The sequence below is a fragment of the Ictidomys tridecemlineatus genome, chromosome 7 (genome assembly GCF_052094955.1).
Source record: "Ictidomys tridecemlineatus isolate mIctTri1 chromosome 7, mIctTri1.hap1, whole genome shotgun sequence".
NCBI lineage: Eukaryota > Metazoa > Chordata > Mammalia > Rodentia > Sciuridae > Ictidomys > Ictidomys tridecemlineatus.
Genome location: NC_135483.1, coordinates 148,205,769 through 148,233,386, shown reverse-complemented (window position 1 = coordinate 148,233,386; position 27,618 = coordinate 148,205,769). Strand labels below are relative to the sequence as shown.

At 35.4% G+C, this 27,618-nt stretch overlaps 1 protein-coding gene across 5 annotated transcripts in view; it reads right to left on the bottom strand.

The window, feature by feature from the left end:
- Positions 1–26,612, bottom strand: part of Ube2e3 (ubiquitin conjugating enzyme E2 E3) — an 84,426-nt gene extending 57,814 nt beyond the window's left edge. For 2 of the 5 annotated variants that reach the window (XM_078017687.1, XM_078017690.1), the window contains exons 1-3: positions 26,047–26,187; positions 24,791–25,009; positions 22,989–23,039 (exon numbers count right to left, since the gene is read on the bottom strand). In XM_078017687.1, the coding sequence (XP_077873813.1) occupies positions 22,989–23,039; positions 24,791–24,984 (245 nt within the window). In that variant the 5' untranslated portion in view covers positions 24,985–25,009; positions 26,047–26,187. Of the gene's footprint in view, positions 1–22,988; positions 23,040–24,790; positions 25,010–25,445; positions 25,612–25,635; positions 25,840–26,046; positions 26,188–26,472 lie in introns of those variants that run through there. The other 3 variants (XM_078017689.1, XM_040294549.2, XM_040294548.2) reach the window with 3 other exon arrangements.
- Positions 26,613–27,618: the final 1,006 nt, after the last annotated feature.

Sequence of the window (27,618 nt, the reverse complement as noted above, 5' to 3'; positions counted from 1 at the left end):
ATTAGCAAAATTATTTGCAAAGCTTTTACACCTCATGTAGAAGACACACACACACACACACACACACACACACACACACACAACACACAAACAAAAAAAAATGTGCAAAGTAACTGCCTGGTAAGTACCCCTATCATATATGTCTAAACTGCAGAAACCCCATGTCATAACTGATAATCTTACCATAAGGGCCAAAGTTTAATTTGAATAAATCTCAATAACATTCAACTCATATTTTCAAAAGCCAGACTGAACAGATAATTCAGAATACAAAATGTTGTATTTTAGTTTTAGTGAATACTTGAAGAACAAGGATAAATTGACTACTTCACTGTTGTAAAAACTTTGGTGAAGGTTAAAGACTATATGATATGCTAGCCACTAGCCACATATGGCTATTTAAACTTACAACAATTAAAATTAAAGTATAAATACAGTTCCTTTTTCACACTAGCCATACCTGAAGTGCTCACACATGTCAGGTGCCAAATACATACTGCAGAAAGTTCTTTTGGACAGCACTGATTTAGACAGAATCCTGTAGCAGTATCTTCTCTGCTCTACTGACCTCTCTTCACTGACCTAACTCTTAGTGAGTGGTGGCAAAAGGAATATGTTGATACAGTGCTCCTCCAGCAGTAGTATTAAAAAAAAAAAAAAAAAAAAAGACTGAAGCTTACTTAGTTGAATTTTTTAATTGAATTTTGAATTTTTTACTTAGTTGAATTTTACTTAGTTCCAAACTTCCTCTTTTCCCAAGTCCTGTCTACTCTATTAAACAACAAAAGTACTAACAAGTTTGATTAACAATGGAAAGCAAGAGCTAGGGTTGATTAAGTGTGTGAGAAATCAGTGGGTCATGCTTCTCCCCAAGCTGTCTGGATAAGGAAAAGGAGAAGGAAGCAAGCTATTCTAATTAGACTCAAAAACTCTGAAAATATGTAGGGTCACTTCTTTTCTTTTTCTCATCTTATTCAAAAGGGTGGTATGTATGCATCTGGGATCTGACGTACACAAATTGTGATTCCACAGTTATGAAATCACCACAAACTACTAGAAAAGAGAAATATAACTCTCTTGCTAAATCTGGGTTAAAGGAGTTGAAAAGAACTCTGAAGGACTAGTGTTGAGAGCCACAGCCAAAGGGGCCCCAGCAAACTTCCAGCTGCCGGCTGATGATCCAGCTGCCAGCAAACTTCCAGTTGCCGGCTGATGATTGGCTCACAGTGGCCCCAGCAACATCTAGCTGATTGGCTCCTCTGCGGTGATGTTCATTGGGCTGTTTCCCTGCCCTTCAGACTGCCAGCTGATGATTGGCTCACAGCGGCCCCAGCAACATCTAGCTGATTGGCTCCTCCACGGAGCTGCTCATTGGGTGACTTCTTTGGCTCTGCCCACGCAACCCAGCCAATCGGCCTCAAGAGCAGGAGGATTGTGGGAGGTTGAGAGGCTGGTGTGGGGGAGAGAGGCTTGTGGAAGCCGGTGGTGGCAGTTGGGCTCTGAGGGTTTTTCCCTGGAGCTGTTTTGTTTGGCGTTTGTAGTTCTAAAAATAAAGTTAGTTTCTTTTTGACAAGTGGCTCCTGATTTGTGCCAAGCCAGACTTCGGCAGACTAGGGGATAAAAGAGATAGAAAAAACCTGGCTCAAAACATTACTTACTTAGAGATGCCTCAAGCTAAATTAGACCATGGTTTCCTAACATTTCCAGTACAGTACTGTGCTAGAAAGATTAGATTGTTAGATGCTACAAATTCTACCTGGCTTTTAAAGTAATTTTATTTTGAAATTTTTTAAAATTGGAAGAATTTTAGCAGTACTTTACCTCAGATTATTGTTTCAAAAATTGTCTCTGAAGTATCAAGAAGACCCCAGAAGGTTTCTTACTATTTCGTATTTGCAAAACACAAATGTCTAAGGATTGGGCTTATAAGAAAAGACTCAGAGAAGATTACCAAATAAAAACACAGGAAAATCTCTCTAAACAATTTCTTACAACTACATGTTAATCTATAATTCCATTAAAAAATTAAAGAAAAACACTGAATACCCAGTTAAACTTTAACTTCAGATAAGCAGAGAATATTCAGTATGCCCCTAATATTTAGTGTGTATAAATATGCCCCCATATATACTTAAGACATACTCACACAAATTACTCAATGTTAACTAGAAATCCTATATTTTATCATATTACCACCCCACACCTAGAAGTATTAGCCTTTGTGGAATACCGGGAAGGCAACAAAATCTGAAATCACAAAACAATATGGACAGATTAAATGTACACTGGCTAGAGAGGTACACCTATAAAACAAGTGAGGGCATGACTACAAGAATCTAATGCCTTTGAATCTAATGCCAGAGAAAGAGAATCTTGTCAGAGTAATTTTTCCTACACTAGTGTTCAAATTCAGTTGTCTCTCTGTTCCAGCTATGGCAGCCTCCTTGTCCTCGGCCCAACCACTAATGTTTAGGTTGGTCCTCTCTTGGTTTAGTTGTAACTATATACATGAGCCCAAGTCTTAGCCTCAGGCCCTCCCAAAGCAGTTGAAAACTAGCTGAAGTTTAAACAGTAAGTAAACTCATTATTGGTAAAGTCATCTGAAAAAAACTAATCAAACCTTTCACAAATATCTTTGTCATTACACACTCAAAAAACTAATTCATTAAAATACTTAAGACATACATATCCAAATTATTAAAACTATAAAAATATATCTGTTAAATGGAACAGAAAAATATAACCATAACAAACTCTTCAACAGTTCTAAATATCAGGAAGCTATAAACCAGGTAATCAAACCAATGTCTCCAAGGTATGAAGCAGGTAATGTAAATCAGTTAAGTAAGTCATTCTAACAGGGAGAGATAAGGACTATAGTCAAACAGAATGCATGTTGATTTTGCTACTCAGCTACATTCACACTTAACTATGGTAAAGCATTTCACATGTGCACCCCTTTTTATAGCCTATATGCTTACAGTGAAGTTAATGTCAACTCAATGTCAGGACAAACCAATGAGCTGAACCAAATGCCCATAATATTTTACTTTCACCGCCCTCACCCTCCTGTCATTGGTTCAGTGGATAAACTCAATGAGTGTTGATGAAATTAGACATGATGAAAAAAATAGGGACAAAACTCACTCTGTTTAACACTACATCTCAAAATGAAGGATACAGTTGGGAGGTAATAGCAGTTTTAACCACAGAAGTAAGTATGTCTAAAAATGGAGTCAATTAAGAGGGAGGAGAGCTAGTAGATAAAAACAAGTGTACTCTGAAACTGACAACACTGATGAAAATACAAGCAAGAGGACCATAATTAGATTCTATACAAATAATGAGATTCTAAGTGTAAAATAGTTATACAACAAATATGTCATTTTTGGAACAAACTACAATACAGTGGAACACTTGGCAAAGTTCATCCATAGAAAAAAGAGTAGAGCCAATGTGTCTCAATCATAAATAATGGATACCTATGGCAGCTTCAGTGGTGGGGTGGATAAATACAATTGGTTAGTTTCAAAATATTCTATTTCTAGTAGAAGTAAAAACTGGTATTAGCCTTTGTTCATGAAAATAATTAGTGTGTATATTGTAAATGAATGGGCTACTTAAAAAATTTGTTAATACAAACAAGAAAGATCTCATAAATTTGTTGGATTTTAAAGGAGACATCTGTTTAGCATCCTAAAATGATGAATGAGAACCCACTAAAGGAATAAGTGTAATGCTCCTGGACCTACTACTGTCCAAAATTTATATCAGACTTGACATAAAAAGCCATATTATTCTCAAACAGCAAGAACAATGATGTCAAAGCAAGCCATGTTATACAAAACCAATAACACATCATCAAAAAATACAATAAATAACCCTTTGTTATAAGTGTTTTGCTCTCTGCCACCAAAATTAATTGCTGAATAGTCATTAAACTCACTTTTTTTGTGTAATGTATAAAAAGATAATGAATTTTCCCAATTTCCCATTTATAATATAGCTTATATTTGCAAAATAGACATATATTATCCCATTGCTCTATTTATAGGACAATCTGGATTTTCATTATTAATGATAATAACAGATATATAAACTCTAGATTATGAATTCCAGCCTATCTTAATGCACCTGTCCATTTCATTGCAATATCTGCAGAGCTTAAAACTTGCAACTCAATGGGTTAACCTAATCGTATTGTTTAAGTTACAGCTAATATTTTAAATCTCTTATTTGTATACAAATAAGAGATTTAAAATATTAACATATTATTGAGTTTTCCAACTACTACACAGTACTACTGGCTTCAACTCTAACTTCAAAAGTGATTTTTATAAGTTCTTAAAAGATGTTTTAAGCCAATTAATTTCAAACTCTTGTATAATACAAAGGAAAGTGAAGAGAAAAGCAAAGTATTGTGCTAAATTAATTAACTTCACACAGTTATTAAATTTTCCTTAACTCTCCATCCTAACCTCATAAACACAGTTCTCCACATACACATTTACATCTGATTCTATCACAACATTTCAGGCAATTTGATGAAGAGCCCAATCTTCCAATCAGACAGATCTGAGCAAGAATCCTACTTCCACCACTTATCAGTGGCTTTAGACTAAATATATAATTTCTCAAAGACTTATTTTTCTTTCTAAACTTATGATAATAATATCTTCCTAGGAGAACTGATAATATAAATTACCTATAAGAGTATCTAGCATGCTCAACAATAATGCACTTAAAATTTATATTCAAATGGATACCAACAGATAACAATTAACTTACTTGTCAAAATTAATCACACTTAAAAAAGCATATGGTTGGGCTGGGATTGTGGCTCAGCGGTAGAGCGCTTGCCTAGTGCGTGTGGGACCCAGGTTCGATTCTCAGCACCACATAAAAAAAGGCATTGTGTTGTGTCCATCTACAAAAAAGATTCTCTCAAAAAAAAAAAAGCATATGGTAATTAAAATGTACAACACTTGAGGCCTTGAAAAATAGAGTCTCATTTGATTATATATTATGTACAAAACAGAAAAAAATTTACAAAAATTTTAATATTCAAATTCAGTGTTCAAAAACAGCAAAAATATTTATGACATTAGGATGCTAAGTTAAATGCAATCCAAAAAAAAAACAGAAACTAATCATATCTTTAGACTGTTAACTTTACCTCTAGCCAAGGATTGTTAATTTTCCTTATACAAACTGAGGTGTCCCAGTTCTTGAAATCTACACAATAAAAGAGGTAAGAGGAAATAATAAACCATGATAGGTGGAAGAACACAGGGCAAACATTCTAATAGAGTAGCCACTGTTTTACCTCTGACTATTTTTTTTTTTTAAAGAGAGAGTGAGAGAGGAGAGAGAGAGATAGAGAGAATTTTTAATATTTATTTTTAGTTCTCGGCGGACACAACATCTTTGTTGGTATGTGGTGCTGAGGATCGAACCCCGGCCGCACGCATGCGAGGCGAGCGCGCTACCGCTTGAGCCACATGACTATTTTAAGCCTTAAAAACTGGCTATTCTGAACTGAAACGTGTTGCTGACTATAAATACACACTAGATTTCAAAGATATTTTGTACCAAAAAATAAAAATGTCACTAATTTTTATATTATTTGTTGAAAGCAGTCATTCTGAATATCTGACTTTAAAATATCAAAATTTATTTCACATTTATTTAATTTTTAATGGGAATTAAAATTGAAAGAAAATTGAAATTCACCTATGTGGCTTGCATTATATCTGCACTTTTCTAAATCATGGCATATAAATCTACAACCTTAGAGCATTTCCATCATTTGAAATCATTCCTAAATTAATCTTTAAAAAGAAGTTCTGTGAATTGATAGATGCCTGCCTTTTTAAAAGTCTGTATTTGTTAACCTTTTCATATATTTTCACACAACTTCTTAAAATGTCTTGCTAACAGCAGTAGGCAATATAAACATTTATAAATATAAGTAATACTTGAATATAGATCAGAAGACCAACAAATGATATGCATTTGCATTAAAAAAAAAACCTCATTTTTAAGTAAAGGGGTGACTGGTAGACACCAAGCATAAAGTCAACCTAATCCCTAAAACTTTCTTTACTAACCAGCAAATACATGCTAGATATGAAAGGTTACATGCATTTCCAGCTAATCCCAACAGAGCATCTATGATACTGTAATGTCTGACACTTGTAATATTTAAGACTTTGGATCCATGTGCAACAGCTAGAAAGGTTCAGCTTAGTAAACTTCCATTATTAAAACATAAAGAGGCATACACTTTTTTTTATAGTCACCAAATATTTAATAGGATAGCACTCTTATTAGAGGGGAAAAAAATTTTAAATCGCCTCAACCAGATTTGAAAATACTATATTAACAGATCTGAAAGGTGATCTGCATCCAGATTGTCATCCTTCCTCAATCACCCATTTTTCAGTTACCCAAGTCTCTCTAACCACCACAAGTCAAGTTATAAGATAACTTGTTACCTTCTAAATTAATTCTTCTTTTCAATACCTTGTAAAGATTTCCTATGGCCCTTCCTGACAGGATTCTTACTGTTTTAAGAGACCTCTTTAGTAGGTCACTTCAGATTTCTAATCTCCTTTATTTTCCCCTCCACTTTTCTGCCTATTCCTCCCTTTGTGCTTTCTCCAAACTGTCTCTTCCATTGGATTTCTATTACTTGTTCTCCCACCCTACACATTCACATTGAGGGAGAGGGATGACTTCTCTGACTCAAAACAAACCATAATATTTATTTTCCCCAGCCACAAGGATTCTTAAAATTCTACTTTCAAAATCAAAACTCTCAACTTCATGGAGGCTTTGCTGGTATTTCTCTCCTACCTTTCTTACATAAGTGATATATTTTACCTTGCTTCATTTTCTCACACTAATTTATGTTAAATGTAATAATTCATACTTAGAAAACTCTACAACTTGAAAGGAATCTGTGGCCTCCAAAGCCAAAACTTTTAAGTATTTTTCTAAAGAGTTGGTTCAAGGCTTTCAATAAGGTTTTTTAAGTAGTCCAAGGAGTAAAATCCTTCCAAAGCTGTTTATAATTTTTGTAAGAGTTCCTGTGACTTTATTACCCTTCATCCAATCAGTAAATCCTGATGTTTTTATTAAAGATTAGTTAAATTCTTTATGCATAATACATATTCTTTGTAATGTTCACGTAAACATTTTTTCTGTGTTTAAAATGTTGTTCTTTACAAAGCACAAAAGTTCTTACTTTACATACCAGAATTTCAATCATATCCTTCATAATGTGCTTTGGGATTCTGAAATACAGTTATTCTTCAGGGTTTAATCACAACTACCAAAAGCACAACTCCAGCAAGTACCATTCCCACTGCACTCTGCTCAACACAGCACAGAGCAAGGTGAATGGCACCCCCGAGTTGTACAACATGTTTTGAAACCAACCAGTAACGCATAGTACGTCATATTTCCCTTTTTCTACATTGTCCAATAGCTTGACTTTTTATAATACAAAAGATTTTCATCCATCTGAGTTTACATTTTAAAAGTTCTAATTAACAATGTCTTGGCTGGGGTTGTGGCTCAGTAGTAGAGCACTCACCTAGTACAGGTGAGGCCCTGGGTTCGATCCTGAGCACCACAAAAAATATAAATAAAATAAAGGTCTTGTGTCCAACTACAACTAAAAAATAATTTTTTAAAAAACAATGTTTTAAATCACTACTCATTTATCTCAATTTTATTTAATAAATAATCTTAACCCTATGATTTAAAAATCTACTTTAATGGGTGTTTAACATGTATTCACAAGGTACTGGAAACTAGACTAAATACTGAAAATAAAAAATGCAAAAGACAGCTACTAAACAGAAAGGTTTTAAGTCTTACCAGAGAAACAGTTATAATATCATGTGATATTTTTTATTCTGTCCTACTGATTACTGCTATTTGTGGGCCAGAACCACTTTTTAAAATAAAGCTTGGTATTATAATTGATTTTATCTATTTTTAAAACATTTTTTAGTTATACATGGACACAATAATGTTTATTTTGTTTATTTTTATGTGGTGTTGAGGATCTAACCCAGTGCCTTACATTTGCGAGGCAATCACTCTGTCACAGAGCCACAACCTCAGCCCTGTAACTGGGTTTTAATACTTCATTTTTCATGTTCTTTCATAAACATTCCTATTTATTTTCCCATATCATAACTACTATTTAACATTATGTGTTGCATTTACTAGGTATGTACTATCTAATACACTTCTGGAAAGATGAAATAGGATTATTACCCACATTCCTGAGTATCAGAAAAGATATATTACTTGCTCAAGTTTTCAGTTATTCAATTGTGAAGCTGGACTTCAACTCAAATTTATCCAACTCCAAAGCCCTTTATCTGAGTCATTTGGATGTTCTGGATTTTAGAACAGTTTTATGTTCTAGAATTTTTTATTATGATTTTCGGGGGTGAGGGGCTACCTTCACCTGTCTTTATCTTTCCTTTTTCAAACTCTGCATTATAATCAGTCACTGTGTAACCATAATGGGGCATACCCACCTTTCCCCCCAAGAATTTAAAAGAACTATTCACATGTACTTTTAATACAAAGAACATTGGCTTTTGTTGTTGCTTCTGTTGTTGTTAAAGGGAAGCATAATTAGGAAAGAATTCCCTTCTATGTTTGAACTGTCAGTTAAAATATATCAAATGATGCCGAACATCTCTAGTTAATACTGGAATGCAAAATTAAAACCACAATGAGATGCAACTTCACACATAAGGATGACTATAATGAAAAACATGGAAAACAAAAAAGGTATGTTAAGGATGGAGACAAACTGGAACCCTCCTACACTGTTGGCAGTAAATTAAAATGATGTAGCCTTTGTGAAAAGAAGTTCAGTGTTCATAAAGTTAAACAGAGTATTTGCTGTCTGACATGGCAGTACCACTGCTAGCAACAGTAATGCTGGTTACTTCAAAGGAGTACTCAAACAAATATTCATAACACTACTATTCACAGTAACCCAAGTATAAAAATAGCCCAAATGACAACAAATGATGAATGGATAAAATATCCATTTGATAGTTCTTTATGGTATTGTGATATTTGTTAAAATGCTCAACAATTTATCTTCTTCAGCATATTGTTATCTCAGAATACTATAAACTGTCATTCTTAGCAGTGTTACAACAAAACTTCCCTTTGTAGAGAGGGATTATTTTCTTATAATAAATGAATTCTATTTGTTTTACCATTTCAGTAGTCTTGTTCAGTTTGATTAGATACTTGTAATTTTCCATTTTTTTAATGTTCTCAAATAAAACATAGGAAATAGCTAACACTTTGAAGTTTAAGACATCCTAAATCTATGAGGAAAACTATTTAACATATCAACTATAAAATGAAAAAAAAGTGTTTTTTACAAATAATCTGATTCATGTTTTCAAATACATCATCTCCAGATTATTTGAAGGAACACCTGTTAAGAGATTTGTGGTCAAAAACATGTTAGTGAGATTTAGGGGTAAATGGTGCTGAGTTCACTCATCTTCCTCTAAAGTTGCATTATACTAAGTTTCAATTTACTTCTATTTTCAGTTGTTCACACTAAAATTTCATGGTCTCATTAAATCATTAAACACACATACAAGGATATACAACTTTAAGGTTTAGCACAGGCTACACACACTACTACTACTACTGCCTCCACTACCACCAATAGCTTTCTGTGTTATGACCCAAGCAAGTACAGGAGGGTGCTTTGATTAAGAAACAGCCATTAAAATCAGGAAAGAAACACAATCATAACTGTTTTCTAGCTTTAGAGGATAAACAGTAAGTTCATTTGCCCATGCACCTTCTTCACTCTCTCAATGTCAACCAAGACTATAAGTCTCAGAGTACTATTTTTCAAAGAATAAGAGAAGCACTGTACTTTAATCTTTAGATATCCTTCTTAAGGTGCATATTCTCAGGCCATACTTGGCCTACTAAATCATAATCTCTGATTTCGATAATTGAGGATTGAAAAGATCTCTTGATTCACCAGGACCAATAAGAAAACCACCATTTTGGCATCAGAGAAAGGTGATCCAATAATTATCATACAAACTGAGGTATATTTGAAAGTAGAAATAAATACTTTTAAAATTTACATGAAGATAACAGATATAAAAGCAGGGTTCTTGGTGGCAGCCTCAACTAAGTTTTGACTTAAAGTATTATCATCTTTAATGCAAGGACATTATACTAAGAACTGAAAATATAAAGAATACGAGATCTACCCAGTTCTAGCACCTTGTTCAGTTGGGTAAAAAGGAAAGATGACCTTCCTCCTAAGGACCTGAATTAAATGCACAAGTCTCTCAAGAGATATATGAAGGAAAGTCTTTGCAACCAGATATAGGATAAAATAAGCCTTAAAGGATCACTCTGGTTTGAAAGATAAAAGCTATTCTAAGCAATGAGAGAAGAGAAACAAAGATGCACTGCCCAGAAAACCTAAGTTATACCCAAAGGGTGGGAAACTTTTAATAGAGCACAGTGCTTTTATACATAATGGAAGATAAAAAATAAGAGTTGTTAAGAGCAAAATGCAGAATATTTTGATAGAAAACCACTGAGATTCTGAGGAAATTCTATAATCAAAAGGCAGCTGTGATGCAAGGTGATGAGTACCAAGCAATAAGAAGAGATAAAAGACACAAGGATTGAGGGAAAAAAAAAAAAAACAGATACCATATATATAGTAGTACCATATATAGGAAGAAACACTAAATACTAAAAAGTGAAGAGAAGAAAGAAGACATTTCTGGAACATCAAAAAAGAAGTTGAAGCTAAAGAGAAATAAGAAGGTGGGTTCCCAAAAGAAATTAAGATATATCATATGAACGAAATATTGACAACAAAGATTACCAAATGACCTTTCAGAATAAACAGATGAAGAAAAGCCAGATTACAAAAAGATGAGAGAAACAGAAGACAAAAAAGTGGAGAACTGATGAGATACATACAAGCAAACATCTAAATAGACTAAAAGTAAATGGAAAGCCAAATAGGGGATAACAAGGGGAGGAGATAGGCTTTAAAAATACCTCTTAGAACATAGAAGAGGTTAAGAATCAGAGATTAGAAATAAAAGAAAAGGAAAACACAGTTGAGGTAATGAGCTAACAGAAAAATCCTATCAAGAACCCATGCTTTCCTATAAAAATAAAATAAAATTCACTAATAATAAGACCAAAGGAATACACAAAGTCACATTTTTTTTCTTGAGAATGTATTCATACATACATGTTAAGCTCATGCACAAAGTTCAAACCTACTTTGAGATTTCAGAGTAAAGGGAGTTAGACAAAAATGCTGGAGGGAAGGAAATGTACTTTTGCATTAATAGTAAAAAAAAAAAAAAATAAGGAAAATTTGGCCATGATAGACTTCACATTAAAAATCTATTACAAGTTATCTTAGCTTTCTCAAAACAATGCTATACAAATTTAGTTTATCACAGCAATGTGAAATCTAGATCAGTAATTTTCAAATGTAATTTTCAAGTGTAAATTTCCCCATTCCAGATATTGAGAAATTGGTGGGGTGACAGGGATTGGTAGCCACAACACATAGAGGCAGCAGGGTCCAAGGATATCTCAGATCTCCCAAAGCAAAGTAAAATCTAGCCTAGGAAGCCTAAGGTACCCCACTACACTGAGCATACAAAGAAAGGTGTTTTCCTTATAGATAACAAGAGGGTGAACTTTTTAATTCAATTCTTGTGATAATTTGATTCTGCTAAAGTTTGCCCTCTACTTTAACCCACTGCCTCAGTTTAATTCAAACCCTAGTTCCAGTGAAGATATTTTAGGTATTCTAATGCTAAGAACTTAATTATTTCCCTACAAAAGACAAAGACAAAGAAATGGTTAGAGTATGTCAAATGTTAACAATAGCTTCAATAAATATTTAGTTTTTAAAATAATACCTAGGGCAATAGTTAAGTTGAACACATTTATTTGCATTATTTTACCACTAAATGTATCCAGGCAATTTCTTTATATCTGATGGTTCCCAAAGCAAAGTAATTTAACTTAAAGTGTATTCAAAATTAAGAAGTTATATAAGAGAAATAATGGCAATGAGCTCAAATACTGCAACAGACCGAAATACAACAAATATGAGTTAATTCTGAAAAGGAATAAAAAAAATCAACAAATTGTTTTGAAAAACAAAAAAGTGTTAAGAATTATCCACTTATTCTGCCTTTTACTGTATAACTTATAGCCTTGAGTAACTGAACAGAAGATGAATGTAAGTTTCTCTTTAGAGATATATCCAATGACTGCTAACATCAAAACATGGCCAAGTTCTAGATGTCTCCTGACAGAAAAGCACAGTACCACCTATGAAGAAGTTTTGTCAAAATAAGAAAGAAAAAGTAATAAATTCAGCCTGAATTTGATCAAGCCATTTGAGGTCTCAAATTTACAAGAAATACTGAGGACAAAAAAGATATTATACCACAGGAATCCAAAAAGCAAAATAAAAACTGTAGGAATCAGCCTAATTTCTTCAAAATTCAAGTTAAAAAAAAAAGAAAAAGAAATTCAGAGGAAGCTTACAAATTAGACGATATGAAAGTAATAGGAACCTATCACAACGTATCTACTTTATTTGGGTCCTGATTCAAATAAGTTTAGGAGGAGAAAAGACACTCATTAGACATCTGCAAATTTCAACAATGACCAACTACAGTAAAATTTTCATGTTAATGACAATGTAGTTAAGTTAAAAGCAGTTTTTTACCTTTTGAAAATATACACTGAAATATCTACACCTTTAAAAATACAGATGAAATAATGAGAACTGCTTCAATGTAATAGGGAAGGATGAAATGCATAGGGATACAAATGAAATGAGATTAGTCAAAGACTGGTAACTCCCACAGGGTGAAGGCTACATGGGAATTCCTCATACTAGTTTTTTTTTTCTTCTTATATATTCCAATTTCTCCATAATAAAAAGATAACCGAAAAATTTAATAAATTTCAGCAGGAAGAAAAAGTGATCATTTTGTAACAAGTTTATTTTAAGGATTTAAAAAAGAACAAAATGAATATTCTTGGCAAAGTTCTCTAACTGAAAGAGGGATATTAAGCATTTGGAAAGATAAAACAAAATATCTTTAAAAAATTTTTGAAGATGCTGGTGTAAATAAAATGAAGAAAAACTAAAAGTATTTTGTTTATTTTTATTAGATGCTAAGGATCAAACCCAGGGTCTCCAATGTGCTAGGCAAGCGCTCTATGCTGAGCCACAATCCCAGCTCAAAAACTAAAGGTATACTAGTTAAAATTGCCATCGAATTCCACATATATCATATGCCTTTAATTTTGTATTCAAAGTATTCAAATTCCAGAGTTTACTGTACCATGATTCCAGGTAAATTAAATTAAGTACAAGCATATATATATATATTATATATATAAATACAACAAATAACCCAATACCCTTAGAAACTAGTGTGAAGCAAGAATAAAATAATAAAGTCAATGCCTTTTGGTGCCCTCTGTATTTGTTGTTGCTATTGTTTAAATTGAGAAGACCACAGAAAGCAATAGGAAGCCATAAAAAATATGTAGCCACAATATTCTGAGATTCCTTCTCTTGGGGACTCTGAATAAATGGATTCTTGACTTACTAAAATTTGATGTAAAAAATGATCCATTTGTAAAGGACCTATAAGATTTTAAATGGAGAAACTACAAATAATCACCTTCAGAAAGGGAATAAATAGTATTTATAAAAAGTGAGACACATGGACATAAAGGGAGGATCATCATGATGATTTATAAGTAAAAGAAAAGAAAAGAAAAAGGTAACAAAATTCATGTTTCCCTAGGTCTTTCATTCAGAGCAAAAGATGTGGAGCTATACTCCCAAAAGCAATTTCGGACTAGAGATGTCTTTATTTTTCCCCAGACAAGCTGGAAATTAAACAGAATGACAAAGTATATTTGCTCTGGGACACTGAAACAGCAAAGAAACTTTGAATGACATGACATTGGTCAGAATCCCTCCAGAAGAGGCAGACTAAACCTCAGACGATAAATAAGCACTTCAATATCCTGATTCCTTTCAAAGTCTCAGTTGTTACAAATAACCGTAAAATTAAAACAGTTATTATCTATGCCAAGAACCAAAGAGAAGGGAATAGGATTTTAAAAACTTTAATAACACTAGAAATCTAACCCGCGTTAATGATATTACTCTTAACGTTAATTACTACTTGCTATCAAATCCAAAAGAAGTGGCAAAAATAAGTTTATACTGTTTACATACACACCCTTATAAAACTGATAAAATATAAAAAGAGACAAAAGTCTCAAGGCCTTAGAATTTAATTTTAATACAGCATTTAAACACTATCCAAGGCACAGAATTGATTCATAAAACTCATGAGTTTTAACAATCTAAAATGAGCTATCTAAACATGACAGATCACCCTGAGAACATTGGGTAACTTTTGGTAAGAAATCCAGCTCCTCTCACAAAGAGACTTGTTAGGAAAAAAAAAAAAAAATCCCAATATCTGGGTATAACCTGTTTATAAAATCACAAGATTAGCAAACACCAATATTTAGACTATAAAACTATATAAAACAAGATAAAGTTAAAAGGGACTAAATTTCTGCAAAAAGTCAGGTCAGTAGTAAAAGATTTAACACATGCACAAAGTTGCTGAGATTCCAACTTTTAAAATTCTCCTAAAATCCTGTGATTTTATGCTTTCCCTCATAAAGCACAGAAATTATTATCTGCAAAGTTTTTCCATCTTCAAAACTGATAGATATGGAAGGTTTCACAATTACCCAGAAAAAAAAGTGGAGGTTAATTTTCTTGTGGGCTTTTGTTGCCCACAAGACAGCTATACATATATAACTTCAAGTCAGAAAACAAAGATTTACTTTTTCCACTATAATCATGTTCAATCCCTTTCCTCTGTCCTTATAAGGAAAGAGAACAAGATAGCTAACAACTTGGGGAATGCCCCCGGAAAAAAAAAAAAAATGCTTCTGAATAGGGGAAAAAAGTAAGAAGGGATACCACCCCAAAACCAGATAAGTATGCTCTCTTCTTTCCTCACTACTGGGCCATGCCAGATGCAAAAGCCATGGAACAGTATTTTGGATGCTTCAAGATAAGCAAACAATGGGATATACTTAAACTAAGCATGTAACCACAGGCCTATAATTAATTCTGAATGCTTTTACCAGGTTTTTCAAACCTGGTATTCTGTATTAAAGCAAAAATGATTACTTTTATATCTAAAGTAAACCTAAATTTATGTCCTGCATCTCTCATATGTATGTACTATATAATGACATTTTGCAAGGTTTTGAACAACTCTCAGATTCAGTTTTGAAATCTAAAAAAAACTAAAGATACTTACTTCATACATTTGTTTTCAGAATTAAACAAAACATCATATTAACAAGTTGGTATACTGTGGAACCTAGTACAGCTCCAGACTAATACTCTATTACCCCCTTCCCTTTTTTTTTTTTTTGGTACCAGGGATTGAACCCAGGGGTGCCTGACCACTGAACCAATTTCCCAGCCTTTTTAAATTTTGAGACAGGGTCTCACTAAGTTGCTTTTAGGTCCTGGCTGAATTGCTGATTGGCTTTGAACTTGTGATCCTCCTGCCTAAACCTCCAGAGCCACTGGGATTACAGGTATACACCACCATGTCCCAACATTTCCTTTTACTCTTAAAGTGAGAGTAAAAGTCACCTATTCATGAAACTATATATCCTTTGTGGCACAGAAAAGTCTAAAATTTGCTTTAATTGAGCATACAAGTTATAAAAAAAAAAAAATCTCTCACTGAATACCCATATTCTCCCACACATTTTCAGCCACCTTTTAGTTAATCTAGGCCGTGTGACTAATTCATGCCTTATTTCCAGACCAAAGCACTGAATTTGGCACAAGACCCTCCAACTCTCTTTCCTGGAAACATGCTCCAAATGGCAGAGCTTAGAGAAATTAAGCAGCATGGATCTGAGTTACCTTGTGGTAGAGTTACCCAGAGGACTCCCTGGATGCACAGTAGATTTCATATGAATCAGAAATGAATCTTTACATGTTGAGCCACTAGCCCTTCTAGGGTTATTTATAATCATAACACTAGCAAAATTTAACATCTCCTTTTAGAGTCTAATTGTACTTAAATGCTATCTGACAAAATACACACATAAAAATGACATGTTTTATGTTTAAGTGTTAAAGGATATCTTCCTTTCTGTTTAATTTTGTATATCTAGAATGAACAGAACAAAAAAGACAATTATTTCAAAAGCCAAGAAGAAAAGTAATCCAACATATACAGAACATAAAGAAAAACTGATAGTTTCACCTTAACAGGAAAGAATTCTAAAACCCCAAGTCTAAAATTTGCTTTAATTGAGCATACAAGTTATAAAAAAAAAAGCAAAACAAAAAGCAATGATCTAAAAATAACAACTGAGAAACTGAAATCAGCTATTAGGAAACAGGTGAAAAGGAAAGCAAAGCAAGACTCTAAAATATCCTTTCACCATGAGCCATAGTTACAGTCAATGATCGCTGTACAGAAATGAGAAGGGGCCATAAATACTTATCCATACAATGTTAAAATTCCAAAAGCTCTGAAAATCAGGTTTTGGTTTGTTTTTATTAGGGCTAGCACAAAATAACTTGATAGCAACACCAGTACAAACTAACCTGAAACTATCTATAGTTTCTATTTGTCATACTTGGTATGAATATTCATAAATTTTTGATGAAGAAATATTAATGTTTGATTATGAAGTGCTTCGAGAGAAGATCTTACATAAAATAAAACAATCACATAATAAGACCTTTCTAAAACCTGAAAATTTCTGCAACAGAACAATTCTGAAACACATCTGGCCCCCCAAGAGTTTGAAATAAAGATTGTGGACTTTTGAGTACAGAATGCAAGTAACCTCTGTATTGTCCTAGGGATGAAAATAAAAACCAAATGAAGAGCATGGCTTTCTAACGAGTGTATAATTCAATGTAAGACTTGAATTTTGATTTTTCCAATGGTATTTCCCTTTGATGTTACTTCAATATTCCTAGTAGAATATAATAGAAACAATCAGCCTATAGCTAGATCACCCAGAGGTATTATTAAACTGGTAGAAGACCCAAAAACAATTAAAATGTTGTTATAATAATTTATGGCCTTAAAAAGCCATAAACGTAGCAGGTATTCATGTTAGCCATTCTTGTGGCTACATAAAAAATAACACATACCAGACAATAATGATATATGTAAAATATAACATAGGATACCAGCTCAAAGGAAGATATTGGTTAAAGTATTAAGCAGACAACATTAATAAAACAGGAAGAAAGTCAAAATCAAACTATTCAAAAATTCAAAGGGCAAAAATATAGGAACAAATTTCCAAAGCAGGGTTTTTCAACCTCAGCACTACTGACGTTTCTTTAGATAATTCTTTGTTGTGTACTAGGGTATGCAACAGCATCCCTGACTTTTACTATACGGACTAGATCCCTTTCCCCAAGTTTTGAAAAGCAAAATGTCTCCAGGTATTGTCAACTATCTCCTAGACTATGAATGTTGGGGAAGAGACAAAAACCATCCAGATGCAAAAGAAAGATTAAAAGTTTAAAGACATTCATCGTTTAAATTCTAATGAAATGCCCGACCATGATTCTTGTGAAAAGAAAGAAATCATCACTTTATATGCCTGCAGATCTACAAGTAGTTTTGTTATATCATATTTGTAGAAAAGAGGAGAAGAGAAAAAGTTTTCCCATTTCAATCTGAATGCTCTTGTACTTTAAGCAAGACTTGTTGATTTTCCTTATAACTAAACATCATCTATTTGCTATTACAGCAACACATTCAAGGAGAGAATAAGGTACCAATCATTTACTTGCAGAAAGGAAAATAACAATTTGCTACATGTAACTGTGAAATAGCCATTTAGCTTTTTAAAAAGAACCCAAGGTTTTCACCCACTTTCTCCTTACATTATCTGCACTGAACATAATAGACATCTAATAAAAATGTGACATTTGGGTGGGGGAGATATTATTTTCAATCACTCCCCCCTTTGGAAAATGTTTTTAGCCATTCAACGGTACTGAGTCCTACTGCTGCACTGGTATATATGGGAGAAATAATTAGGATTCCCGTAATTATCAATTATTTCTTATAAGCAAATAGAAACGATAGCTAAATAATCTCTGAATGAACAATATTAAATATCACAATTATGAAAACAGTAAAGAATATGAGTTATTTGATAATTTTTTCTGATTCAAACTCACTGTTTTGCCTGGAATTACACATTATGTTGAAGTAACTGGAAAACTATACCATTATGAGTTTAAATTTTACAAATACTGATATTACTGCATTCTCAATAAAATCACAAACTCTTAAATTGGGACATCTAAAGGGGGAGACATTAACTAATACCACTATCTAAAAATTTTTATTATACTTTACTGGGTAGTCATAGTCACAGCATTCTTTAAAAATTTTTTTTGTAGTTGTAGATGGACAGAGTGTATTTATTTTATTTGTTTTTTTATTTTTATGTGATGCTTAAGATCAAACCCAGTGCCTCATGCATGCTAGGCAAGCGCTCTATCACTGAGCTACAGCCCTAGCCCCATATCATTCTTTTTTAAGTATCAAGGGTTTACGCATATTTTTTGGAAGAGAAATAGTATTTATTCATCTATGACCAACACTTTTAGGCCAATTTTCTGGTTTAACTCAAGTTTAAAAAAACCTGCTTTTACTCACATTAAAAACAAACTGCTTGATATGTACTCAATAATTAGATGATGAATTAAGATGAAATTATCCTACAGTAGGATGTTGATGCACTAGAGCAAATACCAGCAAGAGTGAGGGCATGCTGCTAAACTGCCTCGCCTACTTTTATCATGCTGTGTCTACTTTAGGGATCCAATTTATGCAGTTAACAAAACTTTCAACATATTCATTTCATCCTCACAACAACTCTACAACGGGGAGATCATTTTAATCTTCATTTTATAACTGGGGAAACTGAAGGACAAAAATATTCCATAACTTATATAAAATGACATGCCAGAAGTGGCACAGTATGGCTCTGAACAGTCTTGCTTCAGAGGCAGGATTTTTCAAACTTTAATACACACACAATGCAGTTGGCAATCCTATTAAATTCAGATTCTGACTCAGTACTTCTGGTTAGAGGCAAGCAACATTCTGAGTTTTAACAATCACACCTGTGATGCAGATGCTGCTGGTCTGCAGATCACCCTTTAAGTAGCAAAGTTCTAATCTAAACTGGACAATGGTGAGACATGGCAACCTCAGAAACACGCACAGTTCATCCTCAGAAAATTAGTCTTATGTGCAAGTTAAGGGTTGCCAACTTCTATTTTAGAACTTATGCTTCTTCTTTGTCTTTTTTTTTAATCAAGTTAACAAAATTAGCAAGTATTATAGTATCTGATTTCATATTTTTCTAGTCTACATATTATTCATATAAACTTGAAACTGTAATATCCACCCCCCAATAAGGCCTTTCCCTCATCCAAAAACGATTTACAAATATCCCTGAATATCTTTTTTAAAATAGATTCAGTCCAAACCCATTAATATTTAGGAGTACATATTTGTACCCTCTCATACAGGAAAAGAAATTCAGGGTTAAATTAGAAATCTAGCACCTTTCTAAACTTTTGCTATTTACACAAGTGCTGACTATAAATGGACAAGGAAGGATACCCTTTGAGAAATAGAACATAAATGTCAACACATTACTAAACAATTCTTGTCTATAACTTTCTCTAAAATAAAGATAGGGAAATGTTCATAACAATTTCCCTTCACACTCACGGGTGAATTGACTTTTTTTATACCTTAATCTAAAATAAAGAATGTAAAGAGTATAAATTTAAACCAAAAACACATATTACATCCCTGTGTTTAAGACGCATTGGCCCACAGCCCGCTGATATTTAAATTTAAAAATCATTAGAAATGACATCTTTATCAACCTTTTTTTACTAAAAGAAATACTCCTATTGACATATAATCAAACATCTTTAAAGTCATACATTTAATCTGACAATGACATCTACCCGAAGACCACCCTGGATATGTAACTAAAGAATATTTTATTGATTAAAACAAAGGAAGGGATTTAAGAAAAATATCCCTAGTACAAATAATTTTGGTTTTCCTGTATTTCATTCAACATTTTCCTGAATGTACCCAGATATACTTTACATTTCTTCCCTGAGGAAGAATTAACACTGTCACATACTTTGACAAGTTTATACACATACACACACACACACACACACACACACACAAACATACCCAAAACCATAAGGGAATCTGATTAAATAACTACATATGAAAGTAGAAAGTATTAAGTTTCAAAGGTCTCAGGTAATATTAACCCACAAATCTTAAACATATTTATGATTGTGGAAACCTATTTTTAATTATAGCATAAATTAACAAATCTAAATAATACAACTACCATAAAGCTAAAACTCTCATTTACACTGTTATGGATTAAAAGAATATAATACTACAATCTATTGCATTATCTGACACAAAAGGAAAAACACAATATAAATTTAGGCTTTTCTATCAAAATTATAAGAACTAAACCTTCTACCCAAAAGAATCCAAAGACACACAAAAGCATCTAGATTATTTTACACATGAGGTATATGGGAAAAAGTCTCTCCCCAAAGTAGTAAGAAACAACTTCTAATTTCCTGAGAAATTTGTATTTTACATTTGTTTTTTCCTGAATCACTTACACATCCACAAAGAAACTCAGATATTAAAGAACTAGAGAACTTAATATATGTCATTTGCAATAGCCAACAGTTACCAAAGACCGTGACAGAGGAAAATAGAGATAAGTATTCTATGTTATTGTGCACAAAAAAGCCCAAGTTTCACTGCTTCACTAGTTAAACCACTAAATGTTAAGCATTATTTCATGAACTTAAATGAAATCTGGTATATAAAGAGAAAAATATACATAAGTGAAAGTTAACTTTCTATTGCACAGAAAGATTCTATTCCTTCTAAAATAATCCTGTGACCTTGTGAAAACAGTCCTGGGTTAAACTCGTAAAGCAGATTTCTTCAGCAAATGCACCAGTACATCATTGCTCTGAGGGCATTCAATATGTCTACTGTGCTCTCTAGATGTATGCTCATACACTGGTTTAAGCCATTTGCAGAAAATCAACAGAAACCTTTAAAAATGTTTGACCTTACATGCAATTTTAAGACATGTGAGTTTTAAATTGATAGATCTCTACATCTTTCATAATGGGAATTATCAGAATACACTCTGCAAGTTAAGTGATTCTTCCACAGAGCAAATTTAACTTGACCTCCTTAAATGGCTACAGATTTGTCACTCCATTTAGAAGGCTAGAAGGAAATACTGATTTACTTCTTCTCTAAAGCAATAGTGTTCAGCAAAAATATAATGCAAGTAACTTTGAATTTTCTAATAACTATGCTAAAATGGTGAAAAATACAATTTTAAAAGCATTTATTAAAAGTCAAATATTATCATTTCAATATGTAATAAATATTTCTAAAATATTTATTCTTTTACAACTTTTACTAAGTTTTCAAAATCCGGTATGCATTTCATATTTACAGCACACCCCATTTTCAACTAACTACAACAACCTGGTCAATAGTCAGACACGGCTAGTGGCTACATTATTGGACAGTATACCTCTTAAGTAATATTTTGAGATCTGACATACCACTCTGTTTATAATTAGTTCACACTCACGTCTCCTTTTTGAACTGAAATGGTTGTGACCACAAATATAAGCAAAACTGTTAATTCACTGGATAAATCAGGATCAGATCACCTAATCTGAGGATCTGGTTAACACACACAATAAGAAACAAATGGATTATGCCTTATTTTGTCTCAAGTAGACTTCGGAGATGGTTCTGATCAACAGGAGCAAATCACAATTTGTAGCAAAAACACAGCTTAGACACCAAAATATTTTTATATCAAACCACAACACTGCCTTAATTCTAGCATCCCTTCCTCTCTCATTCTTGAGCACATACTTCTATGCAAATTATTTATAATACTGCTTTCTAAATCTCATGAATTCTGTCAACCATACAGTCACCATTCAAACCATAAACAGAATACTATATAAGACGCAAATGAAAAAATTGAGAAAAATTATCAACCAGCAACTTTTAATACAACTTATGCCAATCAATCTTAAATTATTCTGAGTTCCACTGAAACTAATTCTTCCCACAATTCCAATTCATTTACTGCTTATTAAGAATTTTCCCAAGTCATTAGGACATTTGCTTAAAACGTAAATAATTCCAACAATGTGTTTTCTAGAAAATAACAACTAAAACCATTAGCTTAGCACATAAAATTTGTCCTTAAGGCAAGTTACTGAATAAATCAAACAGAAACAACTATACTCCTGTTTACTGCATTTACATTTTGTAACATCACATTCAGCAATTTCTAAATTTGGAAGGTCAGTTCAGATTGCACACAAGCAATAACTTTAAAGCTTGAAATTTTACAAGTTTCTACAAAATACTTGTGAATAAATACATCCCACAGAAATAAAACAGAGAAATCAGCACCATTCAAACTAATCTCAGCAAGAACAAAATCAGTATATTCATAAGTCCAGAATGTATGATACATGCTAAAGAGTATTTTTCTCCCAATTTTATTTAATTCACCTAGACAATTTTTGTTTAATGCACTTGCAAAGCTGTAAAGAAGCATAGCTAGCTAGCTTCTTCTGCTGCACATATATACAAGGACAATACATTCATCTCCTGGTATCTTTCCACAATTTAGAAATCAAAACAACAAAATTTATTTCTTACCTGCAGTTAGGAGGAGGATCAAGGGTTATTTCAGCTAGCTCCTTCTGAATTCTGTTAGTGAAATGAGAACAGACAAAAAGGATTTGAGATAGTCTACAGAATAACCGGGGAATTACACTGCCCTCTACCACCATGCAGTTAAATGCAAGGCTGGCTTTGCCTTCAGTAATGCTAACATGGCTGCTTCCTCTTTGTTCTCAGAGGCATAACCCAAATCCCTTAACAGAAACTTTGCAGCTTTTTTTCTCACTTGCTACTGCAAATAGGTAAGTCATTTACACCTGATTTGAGAAAGTCCTCCACTACTACTCAGCAAAGGATATAAAATCTATTTTAAAACACTTTTTACCAAAGAAATTCTCTTTTCAAGCTTATATGCAAATGAGACAAAAAGGGAGGAGGGAAAGCACTAGAATATTTGACAATGACTTCAAGCCACTTTTACTGTGGTAAAAATTAGCAAGCTACTGCAAGAGCACATTAATAGTTTTGCCAATATTTTGTCTGTTTAAAAAAAGTTTAAAATTTACAAATATCTTTACCAATGAAAAACTTCCAAGGACTATTTTGGCAATCTTATTTAACCATTTGTTTTCTCTGATCTTAGGTACAGCACATAAATTTAATAATCTTGGAGGAAAGAGGATCAGATGTATAGCCATGAGGTAAGGAGAAAAAGAGCATTTCTCTGATTTTCTTGAAATTTAAAATGTTTTCAAAACTTGTTTAATGTTACTCTCCACAACATTACAACAAACTGAGAAGAATTTTAAATTATTGCAAAGACTGCTGCTATTCAATATAATATTCTCAAGTTTATTAGTGTTTGATTAATGATAGAATGATGGTGAAAATCTATAGAAAAATAAGAACATATGTCACTATAAAATGCATAAGTTGATCAGTTTACATTTTTTTCTTTAGTTGAGATCAATGAAAATCAACAAAATATCAACACTACGTAATGCTAAAGATATATTTTATGTATGATTACAAGAGTTCTACTCAGTACAACCACTATCACTGATGGAGTCCCATTGATGGAATCCTTTTTTTTTTTTTTCCATCATAGAAAATAAAAGTCAGCAGGAAACAAATAATCTTTCACTTACACCCAACAAAATGTTTTTCCTGCTGCTGAGTATTATTACTATGTCAAGAACATTTACAAGTTTTAAGAGTAAAGGGGTGCAAAGACAATGAAAGTTTTCAATGGCAAAGTGACACCTAAGATTGTTAATGGCTACTTTTTAATTTTATTTGCTCTCCCAAGAACAAGGAGGGATAACTATAATTTAACTACAAAAAGTTATACGTGTTATGCAGGATTTAAAGCCTTGTTTGTGAAACTAAGCAAATTTAAAATATGCTTTCAAAAACAGCAAAGGCCTGACATTTAAAATTTTTTTTAGCAAATATAAACTTTTTTGATCATTTCCTTTCATGAAGAGTGACACTACTGATCTCTAAAAGCGTCAATTTTACTCAAGAGTATAACTCACAAAAGGAAATATCCTCAATGTACCATCTAATTCAGTTTCCCCCAAATTTTCCTTGCCAACTCCTTAAACTGTCAGAATGAGAGTTCAATTGCTATTCTAGGACTCTTCCTGAAGTTATCAAAGTACAGAATAAGTTTGCTTAGAAGTATAATTTTAGTGAGGACGTTTATATGCTCCCTAAAGGATGACAATTCATTCAAGTACAAATTCAAGTACTGATCATGAAGTATTTCTGGAGTATTGCTCTTGATGTAAAAACACAAGCCTCTAACTGCTTGGAAGACAACCTGACTATGTTACCTTTTAGCACTAGTGGATAACTTAGCAGTGGTTTTGCTAGAGAGTTTGGTGTTCTTCTTCTGCTGGGTGGCAGAAGGTTTTCTTTCTTCTTGTTCTTCAGGCTCTGGAGCGGCCGGGTCTCGCTGGTCCGCATCTGAACTGCCACTGCTGGTGCTGGGGCTCTCATCATCGGACCTTTGCCTATCACTGGACATCTTGATGAAGTTATCGCTTGGAAAACTTTTAAAGAGAAAAGGGAAGAGGAGAGAAATGTTAATGTAAGAAATCGGTCAACAGCATTTTCTTGTCTTAATATTAACCTAAAATTGTATCTTAACAAAAAGGCTTCAAAAGTGTTCACACTTATCATATGGCAAGGTTACTGGGGAGAGGATGAATCTTACAACGCCAGCGTTCAGGGATTTACCGAACTCAAGTTAGAAAACCCACTCACATTTTTTTCCCATTCCTTGGACAATCTATCAATTGTCTACTTTCTCAGAAGGCATGAAACAGATTTGCCAGGGAACTTAGGCAACCAGCATTAATAACATATGACACACTGTAAATAACAGATCTTGCTGAAAAATGTTAAAAAGTCACTAATAACGTCTCAATATTTACAGACTGACATTGGTCAGAGCTACCAAATTCCCTTTCCCAGAGGAAAACATACCCTGTTAATCGCCCATATGCTTATTTAAGGTGGAGATTCCTCCTCTATGCACGTAAAACCTTTAAACACAACACTCGGAAATTTAAAAATCAACTAACAAGCTGCCCTAGCCGTTTCCACGGCCAGCAGCGAAGATTCATCCGGCCAAGACCGAGCTGCCACCCTGGGAAAAGCAGAATCCAAACTGCACCTTCTGCAAAGCTCCCCATGCCACCAAGGTTCCTCGCTCAATTTTTACATCACGGACCGACATTTTGTCCAAAATAACGAAAAAGGGGGGAAAAGCCCGAGGAAAAACAAACAAACAAACAAAGCCCCAAGAAGTGCAACAAATTTCCGCGCCCGCGTAGGCGAGCCGCGGCCGGCGGCGGCGGCCACGCAGCTCCGCGGCCCTTTGTGGGGAGGGCCGCGCGGGGGCCGCGGGCAGCGCTCGCCGCGCCGGCCGCCAAGTGATGCGAGCAGCCGGCCGGCCCCGCCGCGGCTCGCGGACACCGGCGGCGCGGGCGCCCGGCGCGAACAAAGCTGCCGCCCCCGCCCCCTCCCCCACCGCCGCCGCCGCCCCGGCCGCCCCCCACGCGGCCCCCCGGCCCCGCCGCCTTACCTCGGCCGCCCGCCCGGCCCGCTCGCGCGCCGCTACGGTGTGGGGGAGGGAGAGAGAAAAAAACCCTTCCTTAAGGAAATGGAGGCAGCTGGGGGGGGGAAAGGGGGGGGAGGGAAAAAAAGAAGCCGAGGAGGCTCTGGCCGGGGAGTGTGGAACATTGAAAGTCGGAGGGGGTTGTGCAGTGCCGGGCTCCGGCCGGAGGGTGGCGCCGCCCAGCGCCTTCGAAAAAAAAGGGGGGGTGGGAGCTCGGCTGGGCGAGGGCGCGAGCTCCCGGCGAGGCGGAGGGGACGCGGGAGACCCCCGCGCGCTGTGGCCTCCCGCCGCCGCCGCCCGGCTCGGCTCCTCCCGGCCGCGCAGTCAGCAAGTTCCGAGGCGAGCGCGGGGGGAGGGGCGGGCGCGGCGGCGGCGCGCGTGCTCGCTGCTTGCCTGGCGGAGGGACGCGCGCCGCCGGCGCCCGGCGGGCGCGAGCTGCTCCCGCGCGCTCCCGCTCGCTCTCTCCGCGCCTCCTTTCACCCGGGGGGCGCACGCGTCCGCCCGCGCGCGGCCAGGACAAAGAGCGCGGCGGGGACCCGGCGGGCTGGCCCCTGCGCCCTTGGCCGCGGAGCCCGTGCAGAAGAAGGCGGGGGCGCGGGCGCCGTCTCGCGGGGCCGCTGTGCCGCGGGGTGGCTTCCGGCCTGGGCCCGCCTCCGGGGCGAGGCTGCCCATTGGACTACCCGCCCCCGAGGGCTGGCCGCATTCCCTCTGCCTGCGGTGGGGCGCCGTGCACCTCTGGGCCCGCACAGCTGGCAAGGGCCCTGGGCGTGTGGTTGGGAGTCCCTGGCTGTCCTGGGAGACTGAGGACTAATGGGTGTTGTTGACGAAGCCAGGCACGCAAGCTGAGGAAAGCTACCCTTGACCCTTCATGTGAGCTAGAGGAAGGGGCAGGATGGGTCGTGGGCTTGAAGGAAAGTAAAAAGGATTTTGAGACTTGGGAACTGGCCTCTGCTTATCTTTACCTCACAGACTGCAACTGTCACTGCAAAGGGGACTGCCCTTCGGATGCTTTGAAACTTAAAGAATCCAGAACAACACTTTTTAAAATGTCCCGCCCAAGATTTTAAGAAGTGGAGGAGGAGAGTTTGGGGGGCTATAACCTGACACTTTTCAACCAGACAGTTCTGCCCTGCACGCGCAACATCAGGGTAGGCGTGACGCTGGGTCACTACCTCCACAGAGAAAAGCTTTCATGCGGATGGGGAAGGTTAGTTTCGTTCTATCATCCTTTTTGCAGACTCTTCAGGTGGGCTCCAAAGTTTTGGCCCCAGGCACAAAGTAGGTGGAAGTACAAAAACTTCCTGTTTGCCTCCCTGATCTCCAGCTACTGGGAACTTGTTCTAGTGATAGAGCCTCAAAGGAATTTGTGGATTCCTCTCCCACAAGTATCCAGGGGCAGGGGTGCTGGGAAAATGAGAAGTACACATAGAGGAAGTGAGAATGGCAGTCATGATAGATGAACCAGAGTTAAGGGAAAGAAGAAAAGAATGAGTGAGCCCACATACTATTTTTCCTCCAAATAGAAAAGTTTTGGTAAAG